Source organism: Dendropsophus ebraccatus, chromosome 3, assembly GCF_027789765.1.
Source record: "Dendropsophus ebraccatus isolate aDenEbr1 chromosome 3, aDenEbr1.pat, whole genome shotgun sequence".
Taxonomy (NCBI): Eukaryota; Metazoa; Chordata; class Amphibia; order Anura; family Hylidae; genus Dendropsophus; species Dendropsophus ebraccatus.
In genome coordinates this window covers 118,384,239-118,404,202 of record NC_091456.1, presented here as the reverse complement: position 1 = coordinate 118,404,202, position 19,964 = coordinate 118,384,239, and the positions used below count along the sequence as shown (strand labels likewise).

General features: G+C 44.4%; 1 protein-coding gene across 3 annotated transcripts in view; it reads right to left on the bottom strand.

Annotated features, from left to right (window-relative positions):
• Nucleotides 1–19,964, bottom strand: part of LOC138785996 (lysine-specific demethylase 4B-like) — a 326,968-nt gene that overhangs the window by 14,050 nt on the left and 292,954 nt on the right. For all 3 annotated transcript variants that reach the window (XM_069962570.1, XM_069962569.1, XM_069962571.1), the window contains 2 exons: nucleotides 7,906–8,070; nucleotides 7,576–7,695 (listed from right to left, as the gene is read on the bottom strand). In XM_069962570.1, the coding sequence (XP_069818671.1) occupies nucleotides 7,576–7,695; nucleotides 7,906–8,070 (285 nt within the window). The remainder of the gene's footprint in view (nucleotides 1–7,575; nucleotides 7,696–7,905; nucleotides 8,071–19,964) is intronic.

Genomic DNA, 19,964 nt, shown 5'->3' with positions numbered 1-19,964 from the left:
GGTAACCTGTCACCTCTCATCATCCGCTGCCGGGGGGACATCAGGGAACGAGTCGGCAGGAGCGGCAGTGAGCTTGGAGCAGCGGCGGCTGGCTGGGGGAATGCCGGTAATGTAAGGGGACATGCTGCAGCCACGACAGCAGCGGCGGCGCAGGCTGGTTGCGGGGGATGCGACTAATCTAAGGGGGCGTCCGGGTGCAGAAGTAGCAGCGCTGTTTGAGGGGGGGGTTCTGGTAATGGGGGCTGTGCAGCAGCGGCGGAATGCTGGTCATGGCTCTGGTACTACTCCCCCATCATCTGCTCATACTATGAGCAGATGATGGGAGGAATAGTACAGTGTATATGTAGCAGCAGAACTGAGCAGGGAGGGAGGGGGGACGTAGTTAGATGCACGGGCATCTCCCTCCCTGCTCAGAGCCGTCCCCGTTTATGGAATACTTTAGGGAGCAAGGACACTTGCTCCCCAAAGTATTCCATAAACGTAATCAATAAAACACAGTGTACAGTAAAGTAACATTGACACAATACAGTCCATAGACTTCTGCCCCCTGCTAGACACTACATGGGAATTACACCCTGATTCGTGACGTCACCAAATCTTTGAGAATTTCAACTGTAATCTACTAAATCAAGGGAAATAGCCTTAAAGGTGCATTTCCCATAGTTAATGTACATTAGGCATTTTCATAACTTTCCATAAGTAATAAGAAATTAAAAAATACTTTTAGTCGGACTTCTCCTTTAAGTATATGTAATAAGATTATTATATTAAGTATATGTAATAAGATTATTAAAATTAAATAGGTGTTTCCCCTACGGGTGGGTATTAGGCTACAGGGTGTTGGAGGTGCCCCATAGTGGGATGTGGAGAGAGAGATCGGAGGGGCCTTAACCAGGTTCTTAGCCAGAGCCCTCCAAACCAATCCCTAGTAAGAAGAGACATGAGAATAGAACATAGATATAATCATAAAAGAAATATCTACAGATATATAGGTCGGAAATTGGGCAGCTGCATCCCATGGTAAAGAATTAAATATATGTTTAGGGATTATAGCAAGAGAAACATAGACATTTCCTTTTACAAATGATAGGAAAACTCTAATATTTGTATTTTAAGATTTGTGGAGCTTTGTTTTATATATAAGATCATGTTAAATAAAGAGGATAAATAAAAAAAAAACATGGTGATAAAAACAAAAACAAAAACTGACAGCTGCATTGAAATGCTTAAAGCGTAACTATAATTTCAGTAGCCAAAAAATGAAATTCCTCAAATAAAAAGCCCATGTGTTACCCTTTAACCCATAGCTGCACCAGGACGTTATTGAACGTCCTCGTGCCGCTATGGGAGTTCAGAGAACTGCCGCGATCCCGGGTGCCGCATGTAGCCCGGGCTCGCGGCTATTAGCGGGCACGGTCCGATCGCCGTGCCCGCTAATTAAGTACTTAGAAGCAGCTGTCAAAGTTGACAGCTGCTTCTAAATACTTGCTAATCTCCATACCTGGTGGTCTAGTGGGGGGATCGCCCCCCTGCGGCGCGATTGCTGGGGGGCGATCCCCGCATCCATCCCGGGCCGGGGTCTGCTCCGTAATGGCGCTGATCCCGGCTCGGCATTCTATTGCTTTTGGCTGCAGCAGCCAAAAGTAATAGAACACCGATCTCATGGATTCATGCAGTATAACTATACTGCATGGATCTCTATGAGAGATCAGAGTGCATATACTAGAAGTCCCCCAGGGGGGCTTCTAGTATATGTGTAAAGTAAAAGAAAAATGTATTTTTAATAACACAAAATCCCCTCCCCTAATAAAAGTCTGAATCATCCCCCTTTCCCCATTTTATAAATCAAAATAAATAAATAAATTAATAAACAAACATGTTTGCTATCGCCGCGTGCGTAATCGCCCAAACTATTAATTAATCACATTCCTGATCTCACACGGTAAACGGCGTCAGCGCAAAAAAATCCCAAAGTGCAAAATTGTGCATTTTTGGTCGCATCAAATCCAGAATAATTGTAATAAAAAGCGATCAAAAAGTCATATATGCGCAATCAAGGTAGTTACATAGTTACATAGTTACATAGTTAATACGGTTGAAAAAAGACACATGTCCATCAAGTTCAACCAAGGAGGGGATGGATACAGGGAAGGGGGAGGGGTGATAGGTTCTATACATATGCATTTATATTATTTTGGTCTAAGAACCTGTCTAGCCCTGTTTTGAAGCCCTCTACTGTTTTTGCTGTGACCAGATCCTGTGGTAGACTGTTCCACAGATTCACAGTTCTCATGGTAAAGAAGGCTTGTCGCCTCCGGAGATTGAACCTTTTTTTCTCCAGGCGGAGGCAGTGCCCTCTTGTCCTTTGAGGGGGTTTTACCTGGAACATCTTTTCCCCATATCTCTTGTAGGGGCCATTTATATATTTAAATAAGTTAATCATATCTCCCCTTAAACGTCTCTTCTCCAGACTAAACAAATGTAATTCTTTTAATCTCTCCTCATAACTAAGATGCTCCATTCCCCTTATTAGTTTAGTTGCCCGTCTTTGTACCCTCTCCAGCTCTAGAACATCCTTTTTATGAATCGGGTTCCAAAACTGGACGGCATACTCCAGATGAGGCCGCACCAAAGCTTTATAAAGCGGTAATATTATATCCCTGTCCCGAGAGTCCATGCCTGTTTTAATGCATGACAATATCCTACTGGCCTTAGAAGCAGCTGACTGACATTGTGTACTGTTCTGTAGTCTATTATCTACAAGTACACCCAGATCCTTCTCCATCAGCGACTCTCCCAGAGTAACTCCCCCCAGGACATATGATGCATGTGGGTTATTAGTACCCAGGTGCATAACTTTACATTTATCCACATTGAACCTCATTTGCCAAGTGGACGCCCAAACACTCAGTGTGTCTAAGTCATCCTGTAACATCTGCACATCCTCCATAGACTGTACTGTACTACAAAGCTTGGTGTCATCTGCAAAGATAGAAACATTGCTGTTAATTCCATTCTCAATATCATTAATAAACAAGTTAAACAGAAGAGGGCCCAGTACTGACCCTTGGGGTACCCCACTTATTACCGGGGACCATTCGGAGTAGGAATCATTGACCACCACTCTCTGGGTACGATTATTAAGCCAGTTTTCAATCCAGTTACACATTAAATTTTCCAAACCAATAGACTTTAACTTACCCATCAGACGTCCATGAGGAACTGTGTCAAACGCTTTTGCAAAATCCAGGTACACTATATCCACAGCCGCGCCGCCATCCAGGCTTCTACTTACCTCTTCATAGAAACATATTAGGTTGGTTTGACAGCTTCTGTCCTTAGTAAAACCATGCTGGTTATCACTTATAATACTATTAGCCACTACATATTCCTGGATGTAGTCCCTTATAAGCCCCTCAAATAGTTTCCCCACAATGGACGTTAAGCTTACGGGTCTATAGTTACCTGGGGAAGTTCGAGAGCCCTTTTTGAAGATCGGCATTACATTTGCCTTACGCCAGTCCCTCGGCACAATACCAGTAAGCAAAGAATCACGGAATATTTCATACAAGGGTAGTGAAATTACAGAACTGAGTTCCCTAAGAACTCTGGGGTGCAATCCATCAGGCCCTGGAGCTTTGGTTACATTGAGTTTGTTTAATTTATCTTGGACCATATCTATAGTAAACCAGTTCAGTACATTACATGTGTTAGCAGCACTGGCCCCACCCACCTCAGTACTGGCCCCACCCACCACAGCTCCATCCTCTTTTGTATATACAGAACTGAAGAACCCATTAAGTAACTCAGCTTTCTCCTGATCCCCAGTTATTAATTCCCCGTCGCCATTATTTAGGGGTCCTACATGCTCTGACCTTGGTTTTTTTGCATTAATATATTTGAAGAATTTTTTGGGGTTTCTTTTGCTTTCTATAGCTACCTGCCTTTCATTGTGGATTTTTGCTGCTTTTATTACATTTTTACAGGTTTTGTTGACTTCTTTGTAATGTTTAAATGCTAAAGCTGACCCCTCCGATCTGTATTTTTTGAATGCCCCTTTTTTCTCATTTATAGCCCTTCTAACCTCGGTTGTAAGCCATGTGGGATTGGATTTTAACCGTTTATATTTGTTACCCATAGGAATATATTTGGCAGTACAGTTATTTAATGTGGATTTGAAGATTTCCCATTTATTAGCTGTTTCCGTATGTGACAGCAGCCGCTCCCAGTCTATGCCCTGAAGTTCTGCCCTTAACCCAGGAAAATTGGCCCTTTTAAAATTAAGAGTTTTTGCCCTCCCAACATGTTTTTCTTTTCTACACTTTAAGCTAAAAGTCACTATATTGTGGTCACTACTACCCAGGTGTTCATGGACAGTGACATCCCCAACCAGCTCAGCGTTGTTAGAAATAACCAGATCCAACAAGGCATCACAAGGCTCCTCCACAAACTGGCCCAGAAAATTATCCTGCAGGAGGTTAAGAAATTCCCTCCCCTTTGTGGTTTTAGCTGAACCGTGACCCCAATCTATATCTGGGTAGTTGAGGTCCCCCATTATCACTACTATTCCCTCCCGGGCAGCCCGCTCTATTTGTCTATTCAACTGACCATCTATCCCCTCAGTAATGTTGGGGGGTCTATAGATTACACCAAGAATAATTTTTTCACTCTTTACCTCCTTCTGTAGTTCTACCCATAATGCTTCCACATCATCACAGTCATCTCCCACTATTGCATCTTTTACACTCACTTTACCGATAGAAAGATCACATCATGGCGCAAAAAATGACACCTCACACAGACCCATAGACCAAAGGATAAAAGCGCTATAAGCCTGGGAATGGAGCGATTTTAAGGAACATATATTTTCTTTAAAAGGTTTTAATTTTTTACAAGCCATCAAATCAAATAAAAGTTATACATGTTACATATCGTTGTAATCGTAACAACTTAAGGAACATATATAACGAGTCAGTTTTACCCCAGGGCGAACATAGTAAAAACAACCCCCCCCCCCCCCAAATTAAAAAAAAAACATTTTTTTTTTCAATTTCACCACACATATAATTTTTTTCTGGTTTCCCGGCACATTTTAGGCAAAAATTACATCTGCCATAGCAAAGTACAATTAGTTGCGCAAAAAATAAGGGCTCATTTGGGTCTCTAGGTGGAAAAATGCAGGCGCTATGGCCTTATATACACGAGGAGGGAAAAACGAAAATGCAAAAATGAAAACTGGCTGTGTCCCCTAAGGGTTAAAAAGAGTCCTAAACTGTGTTGATAGTGTGTGCACTCACTGAGATATCCCCAGTTGTTTGGCTCAAAAGAATAAATGAATATTTCTTCTGGCTGAGAGAAAGTGGGGTGGCCTATCCCTCATCTCCCTGGCCTCCCTCCATTCACTGAGCAGCACCTTAGCAGATTATCACACATAGCAGGATAAGATAGAGCCCCAGCATACAGTATCACAATGTAAGATTAGATACAGAGCTCCAGCAGATTGTATTACACACAGAGGGATTAGATACAGTCATCTGCTCTCATTACACTGTAGGATAATGTCAGCCATGGAGGTGGGGGCACCTGCTGCAGACATCTGATAGTGAATGTTATATGTACTATGGAAGGACTACAGCTGTGTTGTGCTGGGACTTGTAGTCCTCCCCTCAGTGACTCACCCACTCTCCCTCATGCAGTACTTTGGAGTCATGCAGTACTTTGGCACTGGATACACTTGTCCCTCCATCCAGCTCTTCCCCTGCGCTGCTCCTCACACACAACACCCTCCGCTCTGCTTAGTGACCTCTGTGAAGGGAGGGGGGAGAACGTGCTGCTAGGAGGTGAGGGGAGGGGGTAGGAGGTTTTGTTTATGTGTGTCAGGGCTGTTATCTGATGCTGCTGTCAGAGTACACTAGGTACAGATCTCCAGGGAGGGGGCGTGTCCAGCAGGAATGCAGAAATAAGACTTTTGGCTTTATGTATTTAAAAAACTGTTCATTTTAGGTTATTAATGTATATTGCAAAAAGTCTTATCATGACCTAAGCTAACTAAAACTGAATGGTCAAAATATTTTATAGTTACACTTTAATTAGCCGCAATGGGACCCACGCCGGCTAATAGAGGCACTCCCCGGCTGCAGATAGCAGCCAGGAGCGGTGCCGCTCAGAGTGGGGTCCCAGCGGGACCCCTCTCTGAACTCCCCCTGCGCCACCATGACGTACCAGGTACGTTATGGGACGCTAAGGGGTTAATATACATAAATCAACGGGCTCAGAAGGTATCCATCCCAGAGTGTTAAAGGAATTAAGTACTGTGTTGGACATACATTCCTAATATTTAAAGATTTTATAATGACAGGGATTGTTCCACAAGACTGGTGCATAGCTAATGTGGTACCAATATACAAGAAGGGTTCAAAGAATGATCCTGGAAACTATAGGCCTGTGGTCGAACATCTATAATCGGTAAAGTATTTGAGGGGTTTGTAAGAGATGCTATACTGGAGTATCTTAATGACAATAATCTTATAACGCAGCACCAGCATAGATTTATCAGGGATCAGTCCTGCCAGACTAATCTAATCACCTATGTAGAGGTCAGTTAAAGACAGGACCTAGGGGAGGATGTGGACGTTGTGTATCTGGACTTTTCAAAGGCATTTGATACTGTGCCACATAAAAGGTTTGTCCATAAAATGAGGATGCTGGGACTGGGGAAACATATGCAAATGGGTAAAACTGCTTCCTAAAAGGACCGGGGGTATTGATGGACAGTACACTCAACTTTCGTGATCAGTGCCAAAGGGTCGCTACCAACAAAATCATGGGATGCATCAAAAAGAGGCATAGATAGTTTTGCATCTTTATAAAATCACTGGTCAGACCACATATAGAACAGTGTGTACAGTTTTGGGCACCTGTATATAAGAAGGACAAAACTGAACTGGAGGGGGTGCAAAGGAGGGCGACCAAGGTCATTAAGGGAATAGGAGGTTTCACCACCAGCATAGACACCGATTCTTTACTGTAAAAGCAGTGAGACTATGGAAAGTTTAGGGGGGACTTGGATGCCTTTCTTGAAAAATATAATATTACAAGTTATGGGCATTAGATTTTATGTGAGAGAACCCTGATCCAGGGATGGGTTCCGATTGCCATTGGAGTCAGGAAATGAATTTTTCTCTTTGTGATGCCTTATCTGCCTTATACGGGTCTTTGCGTTCCTCTGGATCAACAAAATAAGGTTTCTGTAGATTGAACTTTATGGACGCTTGTCTTTTTTCAACCTTATTAACTATTGGTGCGTTTACACAGACAGATTTATCTGACAGATCTTTGAAGCCAAAACCAGGAACAGACTATAAACAGGGAACAGGTCATAAAGGAAAGACTGGGATCCATCCTCTATGGGTTAATGATGTCAAATTAATCCAGACAAATTATAAATAAATAAATGACAAAAATAAATGACCTCCATTAAAACTTGACTACAATCTCTCTAGGGACTTTTCTCCAGGTTAAACATCTGAATGCCCATATGTTTGTATGTTTGCATTAACCTAAATAACCACTCACCTGATACACAAGGCTCACTTTAGATGAAATAAATTTAGCTTTGTAAATATTTCCATCTATCCACCTGAGATCCACAACTTCTCCCTCTGCTGGTGGCCCATTTTGCATACAATCTCTGCTCTAATAAGACAACAAGACAATGTTTAGTGTGTGTATTTTATATTACTTGTACTGGGGACTATATATAAACTATACAAATGAGTCTTTATTCTCATGGTTAATTGCTCTATTATAGGAGTTATTATTTCAAGATCTTTATGCAAGGCTCCTTTCAAATAGTTTCCAAATACAGTATCTGCATATTATACCCATCTAGGAGGCAAAACTCACCATGATACTTTCAGGATAAACGTTGTCACTATATGATCCATCATCAAAATTAACTTCATAGAAAATATGAGTAGCAGCTCCAATCACATGGCATCGATAGTACAAACCGTTCCGATTCCGCCCAATCACAGTTTGGCCTACTTTCACCTCCTTGGAGTCTGTACTCTGTAACAAAAATGCATGACAATGATTACCTGATTTCATTGGGGAAATAAGAAAGAGGAAAAATAGGGCACGGGCGCCTCGTGTGATACCCCAGTGATATAGAGAGATGGAATGGTGAAAAGGTGCTCACTTGAATGCCACTTTGGCTTTGTGCATATCACCCCTTCAAGGATTGAGGGGTACACATACAAATCCAGTTCGTATTCCAATTGGAAGTAACACAGACCATTTTAAAGGACTGCCAAAATGACTGTACCAGGTAAACGGGATACTCCCAAAATGATGGGGCCCGTGGAGACAATATAAATAGAAAAATAAAAAACAAATAAACACTATGGTACTCTAGGTCAGTGCTGTCCACACAGAGAGAGTAGGTATAAAATAAAGAAATTTATTAAAAGAATATAATCACAAATATGACGCGTTTCGAAGATGTGTCCTCTTCAACAGATAAAAAATAGTGCATAGCAAACAGAGGAAGCTGAGCTACTTAAAAGGGAGACAACACGCCCAGATTGGAGGGGTCTCATTGTGTGGTTTACATACAGAATATACATATACAAACATGCAGTTTCAATAGTATCTAACTCATACATAAATGACACATAGTGTAGCAAGTATATAATAAAGCCCTTTTCAGTTATATCCAAAGTGTAATAATAGTAGTAATCATGCTGAGGTTGTTCTCAGAAAACACAGTGCAACATTGTGTACAACAATTAGTAAACAAGTACCAAAACGATTACCAAAAAACATTTGAAACAGAAATCGGTACTGTGTACCATTATATCTCATTGGAAAGCCATAACAGTGTGAGGCCATGTTCACACTGCGTATGTTTCCGTCCGTAGTGCAAACTGCGAATATTCGCCCGTAGTTTTGAGGTTGATGCGTTCGCTGGAAAGTATACGATATAGGCCCGCACAGTGCACACTACGTATGAGCTTACGGCCGGATTGTATGCGGTGCCGTGAAAAATGAATAAGACCATTGTTTGAGGACGGAAATGTTGAAATTCACGGCCGTGGATTTACATGTGGTCCCGTACGAAGTACTTATTTCTGCCAAATTGAACTTGATTTTTTGATCCAAAAGGTTCTGTGTGGTTTAAGGGGCTGGGCGAAGATTTCCAAGTAAATGACCTGTTTCAGATTGCTTCGAAAAAAGCTAGGGAAGCAGAACTGTACTACGGGCGTATGTTCGCGGTTTGTATGCATCCGGCCGCATGTTGATTTTTCCCACGACCGTAGTTTCAGCCATACATGTACGGCGGCGTACGAACTGGGGACGGAATCGTACGCAGTGTGAACATAGCCTAATAATAGAACTTATATCTAGATCGGGCACAGGGCGGTTAGGTGTAGTGATCATAACTTAGAAAGCAAAACACCGCTTTTACGTGGCAGTGACAGAGAGAAGCGTGGAGATAGAAGTGCGGGAAAGTCAAACATTGGACGTAAAATCCAGACCCCAGTTGTGATTAACTGGGTCTGTTTTTTTTACTTTCAATGTTTATATCAATTTTGCTGAATTTTTAGATACTGCAGTATGTCACGAACAAGGCCACATTTTTACTAAAACCTATTTTAAATCTGTGTTAAATCAGTTATTTGCATTATCAAAGTGCACATTTTAAGAAATGGAGAAACAACATTCCTTTTGGGCAGTTTCGCCAAATCAGACGGAACTGTACCTGTTTAAGTGACTATAATAAAGTACCATTCGGGCCAGAAGATTTCTATCTTTCTATCTATCGTTCGTTGGTAGAAAATTCCCAGAACAAGGCAGCACTTCTTTCACAAGCCCAATGTCTATTGCCTGGTAAGAAACATGATGGGGGAGATTTATCAAAGGGTGTAAAATTTAGACTTGCTTTGGGCAGTTTGCACCAGTCTAAATTTTACACCCTTTGATAAATCTCCCCCGATGTCTCCAACAGTCAATCAGCTTTTGAGACCAACTTTATTACTACATTCACTAGTGACAACAAGAAAATTACATCCATCCTTCACAAAAATTGGTCAGTGTTAAAATTAGATCCATTCCTTAAAGGAGGCTACTAGAGTGCCCAAGATTGACCTTTAGGAAAGCTCGCTCCTTAAAGGGAACCTGTCACCCCCCGTGCCGGGGTGACAGGCTCCCGACCCCCCGTTAGAGCCCCCTATACTCACCTAATCCCGCCGGGTCCCGCTTCTGGAGGTGGTCGGGTGATGAAGATCTCAGCCGCTGCAGCCCGGCGCGCGCGCTGAGAGATGAGTCCAACACCCATAGAGAATGACAGGAGAGTCCAGCGCTCCGTCATTCTCTATGAGCGTTGGACTCATCTCTCAGCGCGCGCGTCGGGCTGCAGCGGCTGAGATCTTCAACACCCGACCACCTCCAGAAGCGGGACCCGGTGGGATTAGGTAAGTATAGGGGGCTCTAACGGGGGGTCGGGAGCCTGTCACCCCGGCACGGGGGTGACAGGTTCCCTTTAAAGAGCATCTTGGCTCCCAGTAATCTAAAAAAGAAGCCTGCGACCAACCCCTCCTCTTCCTTCATGTCGATTAAACCAGGATGTTTTCGGTGCGGTATTACTAAATGTAAATGCTGCCAAAACATTTTGCGTAAGACCTCAAAGTTTACATCCAAGACCACTGGGGAGGAGTTTACAGTTAAATCTATCTCTTAGAATGTAAGTGCGGTATACAATATGTTGGCCGCACTATGCAAACCCTGAGAAATAGAATTAATAAACACCGTTCTAATGTCGAGAAAGGGTTTTTACTTCATCGTGTTTCACGCCACACTCTAATTGTGGCGGCTGCCGCTTCTCCTCATTTACTGTACTTCCTATCGAACAGGTCCCAGTAGGGGGTCAGCGTTTCAAGAATCTAAAAAGGAGAGAAAACTATTGGACTTTCAAACTTAAGACCCTTACTCCACAGGGTCTAAATGAATATACTGAACATGTATAATACTGTGGCCCCTTATCATTATTTTATTAATCTTGTCATTTATTCATTCACATTTTCACTATATCTACTCACATCAATTTTATTCTATTTTACATTTATACTCATTGTATATCAGCATATTACCCTCAGCGTTGTGGCCAGTACTATCTGTTATTATTACCAATATACTACTACTACTACCATTATTGGTGTCTCTGCAGTGTTCTTTTGCATATTCGATTTCCCAGGGGACAATGTTCTAGAATACACTGACGTTGAGACACGTGATGGTGTCTCTGCTGTATTTTGGTTGATCTCCCTGAGGTCAACCAGCGTCCTTTTGCATGCACTTACTAGTCATTGCTCCCACTAGCCAGAAACCTACTCCACACTGATGAGGGGCAAAAACCCTGAAACAGCTGTCTGTTGATGGATACCTTGCTGAGGTGGTTTCCTTGACTGAAGAACGCTTTGGCTTTGTTGTTCCTTCCCGGAGGGAAGGTCTGGCTAGTTCACTGACGTCAAGACACTTGATGGTGTCTCTGCAGTGTTCTTTTGCATATTCGATTACCCAGGGGGCAATGTTCTAGAATATACTGACGTTGAGACACGTGATGGTGTCTCTGCGGTGTTTTAGTTGATCTCCCTGAGGTCAACCAGCGTCCTTTTGCATGCACTTACTAGTCATTACTCCCACTAGCCAGAAACCTACTCCACACTGATGAGGGGCAAAACCCCCGAAACAGCTGTCTGTGGATGGATACCTTGCTGAGGTGGTTTCCTTGACTGAAGAATGCTTTGGCTTGGTTGTTCCTTCCCGGAGGAAAGGTCTGGCTAGTTCACTGACGTCGAGACACATGATGGTGTCTCTGCAGTGTTCTTTTGCATAAATTAATATACTGAACATGTATAATACTGTGGCCCCTTATCATTATTTTATTAATCTTGTCATTTATTCATTCACATTTTCACTATATCTACTCACATCCATTTTATTCTATTTTACATTTATACTCATTGTATATCAGCATATTACCCTCAGCGTTGTGGCCAGTACTAACTGTTATTATTACCAATATACTACTACTACTACCATTATTATTATTTTTATTGTTATTATTATTATTATTATTAACCCCTTGCCGCAAAAGGACGTACCAGCACGTCCAAATCTGCAGCCCGTTCCTGCAGATAGACGTGACGGCACATCCTCGGGATAACAGGGGCGCAGAAGCTGTCAGTGATAGCCGGGCACCCGCCGCAACTGCCGAGATCCGGGCCAGGCCCAGATCTCGGCAGTTAACTCTATAGGTGCTGCGATCTGTGCGATCGCAGCCCCTATAGTGCTAGAGGAAGGGAGAATTCTTTCTTCCTCCTCCATCGGGGCTGTGCGGTAAGATCTTCCCCGAAGCCTCCTGATGTCCCAGCTACGGAAGCTGGTCAGGCTCAGCCTAAGGCTGAGTCTGATCAGCTTTTCCTTTTACAGGCATAGTGCATTGCAGTGCTGATGAGCACTGCAATGCAATATGCCTGTAATCAGGAAATTTTACATTAAAATCCCCATGGTGGGACTAAAACACACAGTGTAAAAAAAACAAAACAAAAAAACACAAAGAAAATACATTTATAATAAAATTAAATTTACACATAATCCCCATAGCCCCCAATACAATAATAAATGTAGAAAAACAGACATAGACATATTTAGTATCGCCGCGTGCGTAATGACGCAGGCAATACAAATATTACATGAACCCTTTAGTGACCGCCAATACGTATTTTCACGGCGGTTACTAATGGGCTTTATTCCGATATGTACGACTTTTAGCGGCGGATGTATCGGAATGCTCTGCCAACCCCTTGCGGCGGAAGAACGGGGGATTAGCTGTCAGTGTGACAGCTGATCTCCCCATGAAACTGGTTTAACCCATATCATGACAGCGGCATGTAATGGGTTCCAGTGGCTGCCGTGGGTATTCTCACGTGATCTGAGGTCCTGCGGCGCCATCCGGTCCCTCGATGGTCTCCATGGTAATCCCAGGGGCCTAATGAAGGCCCCCAGGATTACCATGGATATGCTATCAGGCTGACAGGCATGGCTATGCAGATATCCTGTCAGCATGATGCATAATACAATACACTGCACTACAGTAGTAGTACAATGTATTGTATCAGTGGTCACAGATCAACTTTACAGTATTACACTAGTGTACGCTAGTGTAAAAGTAAAAAAAAAAAAAAAAGTGCACCAAAACACAAAACGCAGCCCCCCCAATAATAAAAATGCATTATATTCCCTATACCCTATAAACAGTTACATAAAACAGATCAAAAACACAAAACCTATGCATGTTTGGTATCGCCACATCCGTAAAAACCCAATCTATAAAACTAAATCATTATATATATATTGCACGACACACGCTGTAATTTAAAAGAATTGCTGTATTTTATCAATCTGCTTTAGAAAATACGTCATAAAAGATCAAAAAGTCCTATATATGTAAAACTTGGTATCAATAGAAACTACAGATCTTCCCGCAAAAAATGAGCCCAAAACCAGCTCTTTCGCGCAAAAGATAAGAACGCTATGGATCTTGCAATGTGGCAACAGTTTTTGTGGGTTTTTGTTAGGAAGATAGCCGCCATTACTGTGAACAGACTCTGGTCACAGTGATGGATTCACCCCACATTACCTGGAAAAACCCCACATTACCTGGAACCACTCTAGATTACCTGTAACCACACCAGATTACCCGTAACCACCCCAGATTGCCATAGACTGCCCATAACCCCCTTGATTGTCCATCACCACTCCAGATTGTCTGTAACCACCCCAGATAGCCAGTAACACCCCCAGATTGCCTGTAATCACCCCAGATTGCCACAGACTGCCCGTCACCACCCCAGATTGCCCATCACTACCCCAGATATCCAGTAACCAGCCCAGATAGCCAGTTACCAGCCCAGATTGCCCGTAACCACCCCAGATGGCCAGTAAACACTCCCAAATTACCTGTAATCTCAATTTTTTTTTTAGCAACTTTGCTATTGTAATAACCGATACTAGCTGCGGTTTTGCTCCAGCTCCTTCCCTTCTGAGCCCTGCTGTGTGCCCATTAAGTGGTTTATGCCCACATATGGGGTACAGTTGTACTCAGGAGAACCTGCGTTACAAATTTTGGGGTGTGTCTTCTCCCCTGTTCCTAGTGAAATTGAGGAATTTCAAACTAAACAAACATATTGGAAAAATTAAATTTATTCATTCTTACTGTCTAATTTTAAATACTTTCCTCTAATGCCTGTGGGGTCAAAATGCTCACCACACCCCAAGATGAATTCTTTGAGGGGTGTACTTTCCAAAATAGGATGACTTTGGGGGAGGGGGGTCTATTCTGCTGACACTACAGGGGCACAGCAAATGCACCTGGCGCTCAGAAACTTCTTCAGAAAAATCTGCACTGCAAATGCTAATTGGCGCTCCCTTCCTTCTGAGGCCTGCTGTGTGAGAAATTTAAAACTAAACAAACATATTATTGGAAAAATTCAATTTTTTCTTTCTTACTGTCTAATTTTGAATACTTTCCTCTAATACCTGTGGGGTCAAAATGCTCACCACAAACCAAGATGAATTCTTTGAGGGGTGTACTTTCCAAAATGGAATGACTTTTGGGGGGTATTCTGATGACACTACAGGGGCTCTGCAAACGCACCTGGCGCTCAGAAACTTCTTCAGTAAAATCTGAACGGAAAATGCTAATTGGCGCTCTTTCCATTCTGAGCCCTGCTGTGTGCCCATACAGTGGTTTATGCCCACATATGGGGTACCGTTCTGCTCAGGAGAACCTGCGTTACATATTTTGGGGTTGCTTGTGAAAATGAGATAATTTAATGTAAACAAATATATTATTGGAAAATTTCTATTTTCCATTTTTTACGGCCTAAATTAATTCTTTAGGTTGTGTAGTTTCTAAAATGGGGACACTTATGGGGGTTTCCAGAATACTAGCCTTGTAAATCCACTTAAAAAAGAACTGGTCCCTTTAAAAAAAATCAGTTTTCGAAATTTCATGAAAATGTGATAATTTGCTGATACATTTCTAAGCCCTGTAACACCCTAAAAAAGTAAAATACGTTTATGAAATGAAGCCAGAATAAAAACGTCATATTGAAAATTGACTTAGTAACTAATTTATGTGATACGACTTTCTGTTTTTAGAAGCAAAGAATTTCAAAATTTGTACAGTGCAAATTTTTCATGATATTTTGATGTTTTTCACAAAAAAGCACACAAGACAGTGACCAAATTTTGCCACTAACAAAGTAAGTTACGAAAAAACTATTTCAGAATCGCTAGCATACGTTAAAGCATCACTGAGCTATAAGCACATAAAGTGAGACAGGTCAGATTTTGAAAAATGAGCCTGGTCATTAACGCGACTCTGTACCTACAATCTGACCCCCCCCCCCCCCCCCCCCAAACCACTTTTACCTTCAGATAGCTGCTTTTAATCCAAGATCTGTCCTGGGGTCCGTTCGGCAGGTGTTGCAGTTATTGTCCTAAAAACAATTCTTAATCCTACAGCGCTGTGTCTAACAGCCGGGGCTTACATTTGTATATGCATTAGGCACAACCTCTCCTTCCCTCCTCCCCGCCCTCCTCAGCATTAGGAATGATCCAGGAACATTTACTGCTGTTTGAGCTTTGCAGAGGTGTCTTAACGATCCAGCCCATGTTCATCATGCACACAGAAGGGGAATAGGAAGCAATCTGCCTGGAGCATTCCTAATCATGAGGAGGGTGGGGAGGAAGGACAGAGAGGTTGTGCCAGCCTAATGCATATACTAATGTAAGCCCCGGCCGTTAAACACAGCGATGACGGATTAAAAGTCGTTTTTAAAACCTGCCGAAAGGACCCCAGGACAGATCTTGGATTAAAAGCAGCTATCTGAAGGTACAAGTGGTTTGGGGGGGGGGACAGATTGTGGGTACAGAGTCACTTTAACCCCTTAGCAACCAATGACGTATCTGATACGTCATGGTGCGGCGAGGGGTGTTCAGAGACGGGTCCCGCCGAGACCCCGCTCTGAACGGCGCTGATCCCAGCTGATATGTGCAGCCGGGCAGTGCCTCTATTAGCCGGCGCGGGTCCCGTTGCCGCGCCGGCTAATCAATCCTCTAAATGCAGCTGTCAAACCTGACAGCTGCATTTAGAGGCTTTAAGCCGCAAGTCCCTGGTGTCTAGTGGGAAGGAGATCCGTTCTTCTGCCCGTCACGGCAGGCCAAAGCAATCTATGACCGATGTAATCGATCTTTGCTGTGTATATACAAGTCCCCCAGGGGGACTTCTAGTTACAGTAAAAAAAAAAAAAAAAAAAAGTAAAAATGTTTTTTTTTATTTATAAAAAAATCCCCTCCCCTTATAAAAGTCCAAATCAGCCCCCTTTTCCCATTTTACAAATATAAATAAATAAACAAATAAATAAACATATTTAGTATCGCCGCACGCGTAATTGCCTTAACTATTAATTAATCACATTCCTGATCTCACACGGTAAACGGCTTCAGCGCAAAAAAGTTCCAAAGAGCAAAATTGCGCATTTTTGGTCGCATCAAATACAGAAAAAATGTAATAAAAAGCGATCACAAAGTCGTATATGCGCAATCAAGGTACTGATAGAAAGTACATGTCATGGTGCAAAAAATGACACCTCACACAGCACCATAGACCTAAGGATAAAAGCGCTATAAGCCTGGGAATAGAGCGATTTTAAGGAACATATATTTGTTAACAATGGTTTGAATTTTTTACAGGCCATCAGATAATATAAAAGTTATCCATGTTACATATCGTTGCAATTATAACGACTTGAGGAACATGCATAACAAGTCAGTTTTACCATAGGGCGAACGGCGTAAATGCAAAACTCCCCGAAATGAAAACAAATTCCTTCAATTTGACAGCGTCAATTATTTTTTTCCGGTTTCGCTGCATATTTTAAGGAAAAATAATGCCTGTCATTGCAAATTATAATTGGTTTCGCAAAAAATAAGGGCTCATATGGGTCTCTAGGTGAAAAAATGCAAGTGCTATGGCCTTTTAACCCCTTTAAGGACAGAGCCTGAAATGGCCTTAACCCCTAGACGACCCTGGACGTAGGGTTACGTCATGGAAGTCTGTCCCCAGACGACCCATGACGTAACCTTACGTCATGGGTGTTATTCCCGCTATGAAGTGCGCTCCGGAGCGGAGCGCGCTTCATAGGAGGTGGGGGCCGGCTGCAGTGAGCAGCCGGGACCTCACCGGTAATGACACGCTGCAGCGATCGCGCTGCCGCGTGTCATTAACTCCTTAAACGCCGCGATCGCGGCGCGACCGCAGCGTTTAAGTGTAAGTGACAGGGGGAGTCCCCTGTCACTTACCGATCGGGACCCCCGCAGTGTGACTGCGGGGGTCCCGATCTTTGAAACGGACTGCTGGAGGTCTCTTACCTGCCTCCATGCGGTCCGATCGGCGATCTGCTACACTGAGCCTGCACAGGCAGGCTCAATGAGCAGAGCGCCGATAACACTGATCAATGCTATGCCTATGCAGGGCCGTCTTACCCATTGGGCAGGGTAGGCGGCTGCCCGGGGGCCCTTGCGTCCTAGGGGGCCCCTGCCCGCTGTGACAGCGGGCAGGGGCCCCCTAGGACGCAAGGGTCCCCGGGCAGCCGCCTCCCATGCCAAATGGGTAAGACGGCCCTGCGCGCCCCCCCTTCCCCTTCTCTTGCGACCGCAAGCACTTTCTAGCTTGCGGTCGCAAGAGGAAATCCGGCCCCAGCTGATGCGTCGCTCCCTGGGGGATTCTCCGGGAGCGCACGCATCAGGAACCTCAGAGCGCGTCGCTGGGGCTTCCTGTACCGGAAGTCCCGGCCTGAGCGCACACTGAGCTTCCGGATGTGTGCGCTCCCTGAGAATCCCCCGGGGAGCGACGCATCAGCCGGGAGCAGAAGAGGAGAGGAAGCAGCGACGGGGGAGCGCTGGTAGGTGAGTTGGGTGTTTGTTTTTTTTATCTTCTGTGCAGGGGGCAAACTATAAGGGGGGGAATACAGGGGAGGTGAGCCATCTATAAGGGGGGATACTGTACAGGGGGGAGCCATCTATACGAGAGGGGGGGGGATACAGGGGGGAGCCATCTATAAGGGGGGATACAGGGGGGAGCCATCTATAAGGGGGGGATACAGGGGGGAGCCATCTATAGGGGGGGATAAAGGGGGGTCATCTATAGGGGGGATACAGGGGGGAGCCATCTATAGGGGGGATACAGGGGGGGAGCCATCTATAAGGGGGGGATACAGGGGGGGAGCCATCTATACGAGAGGGGGGGGGGATACAGGGGGGAATACGGGGGAGCCATCTATAGGGGGGGATAAAGGGGGGGCCATCTATAGGGGGGATACAGGGGGGAGCCATCTATAGGGGGGATACAGGGGGGGAGCCATCTATAAGGGGGGGATACAGGGGGGAGCCATCTATACGAGAGGGGGGGGATACAGGGTGGAATACGGGGGAGCCATCTATAGGGGGGGATAAAGGGGGGAGCCATCTATAGGGGGGATACAGGGGGGAGCCATCTATAGGGGGGATACAGGGGGAGCCATCTATAAGGGGGGAATACGGGGGAGCCATCTATAAGGGGGGAATACGGGGGAGCCATCTATAGGGGGATACAGGGGGGAGCCATCTATAGGGGGATACAGGGGGAGCCATCTATAGGGGGGGATAAAATGGGGAGCCATCTATAGGGGGGGGATACAGGGGGGAGCCATCTATAAGGGGGATACAGGGGGAGCCATTTATAGGGGGGATACAGGGGGGAGCCATCTATAGGGGGGGAATACGGGGGAGCCATCTATAGGGGGGGATACAGGGGGGAGCCATCTATAGGGGGGGGGATACAGGGGGGAGCCATCTATAAGGGGGATACAGGGGGAGCCATCTATAGGGGGGATACAGGGGGGAGCCATCTATAGGGGGGGATACAGGGGGGAGCCATCTATACGAGGGGGGGGATACAGGGGGGAGCCATCTATAAGGGGGAATATGGGGGAGCCATCTATAGGGGGGGATACAGGGGGGAGCCATCTATAAGGGGGTAATGCGGGGGAGCCATCTATACGGGGGGATACAGGGGGGAGCCATCTATAAGGGGGTAATACAGGGGGGAGCCATCTATAAGGGGGTAATACAGGGGGGAGCCATCTATAAGGGGGTAATACAGGGGGGAGCCATCTATAAGGGGGTAATACAGGGGGAGCCATCTATAAGGGAGTAATACAGGGGGAGCCATCTATAAGGGGGTAATACAGGGGGAGCCATCTATACGGGGGGATACAGGGGGGAGCCATCTATAAGGGGGTAATACAGGGGGAGCTATCTATAAGGGGCCAATACAGATGTGCAGTGTGTAGAGAGATGAGGATGGTGCCAGAGTGAGGAGACTAATATGTCTGTCTGGCAGATTCTGTGGATTCGTGGCTCGGAGAAGTTCTCATAACGGCACAGGGCAAATGGAAAAGAAGATGAAAAGGGAAGAACTCCGATCAGAGAAGACGTCCCATGTGAGTCACTTGATGTATCTGCACTGTAATGTATATGGTGTACAGAACCTGTGTAGAGCTGGGTACCTCTATATGACTGGATGAGGTGATAGTGATCTGTGTACAGTGGATTAGTCAGTAGCAGCGGTGGTGTTAGTCAGTATGCGGTGGTAATATTTGTTGCTTGTTATCTGGCATATATATAGAGAAGGGCAAAACAACATGTCTCATATAGACAGAGGGGCAACAACATTACTATTATATTATATATGAACCATGTTGTTTCCCTGTATTCTGTATACATGGAAACAACATGGTTCTCATATATAATATAATAGTCATGTTGTTGCCCGTCTGTATGTATGAGACATGTTG